Source organism: Nestor notabilis, unplaced genomic scaffold, assembly GCF_000696875.1.
Source record: "Nestor notabilis isolate BGI_N333 unplaced genomic scaffold, ASM69687v1 scaffold17520, whole genome shotgun sequence".
NCBI lineage: Eukaryota > Metazoa > Chordata > Aves > Psittaciformes > Psittacidae > Nestor > Nestor notabilis.
Window position 1 is genome coordinate 22,377 of NW_009910838.1, and position 294 is coordinate 22,670.

Here is a 294-nt window from a genome sequence, read left to right on the forward strand (position 1 = left end):
CCCCGGCCTGAGGTCCCCCCGCCGCTGCCGAAACTGGTACTGGCACTCCTTGATGGCGCTGCGGGCCCCCTCCCCGATGAACACCATGTGCTCCTGGTAGAGCTGGCAGAGCTTGCGCTGCCCGGGGGAGAGCCCCGGCAGTTGGCTGCACACGGGCTGCGCGCCGATGATGTACATCTCAGGTCTCTGGATGGGGTTCATGGCCAAAGACCTGCGATGAGAAAAACATCCAAGGGAGTCTGTCTGGAGGGAGAGGCCCGCTCCGCGGAACGCCCGGCACCTTTCCCCGCCAGC

At 66.3% G+C, this 294-nt stretch overlaps 1 protein-coding gene across 1 annotated transcript in view; it reads right to left on the reverse strand.

The window, feature by feature from the left end:
- LOC104403645 (protein Wnt-5b-like) overlaps positions 1-211 on the reverse strand; it is a gene marked incomplete at its 5' end in the record, with an annotated part of 15,213 nt that extends 15,002 nt beyond the window's left edge. The window contains one exon of the mRNA XM_010011869.1: positions 8-211. Coding sequence (XP_010010171.1) covers positions 8-211 — 204 coding nt within the window. The remainder of the gene's footprint in view (positions 1-7) is intronic.
- Positions 212-294: the final 83 nt, after the last annotated feature.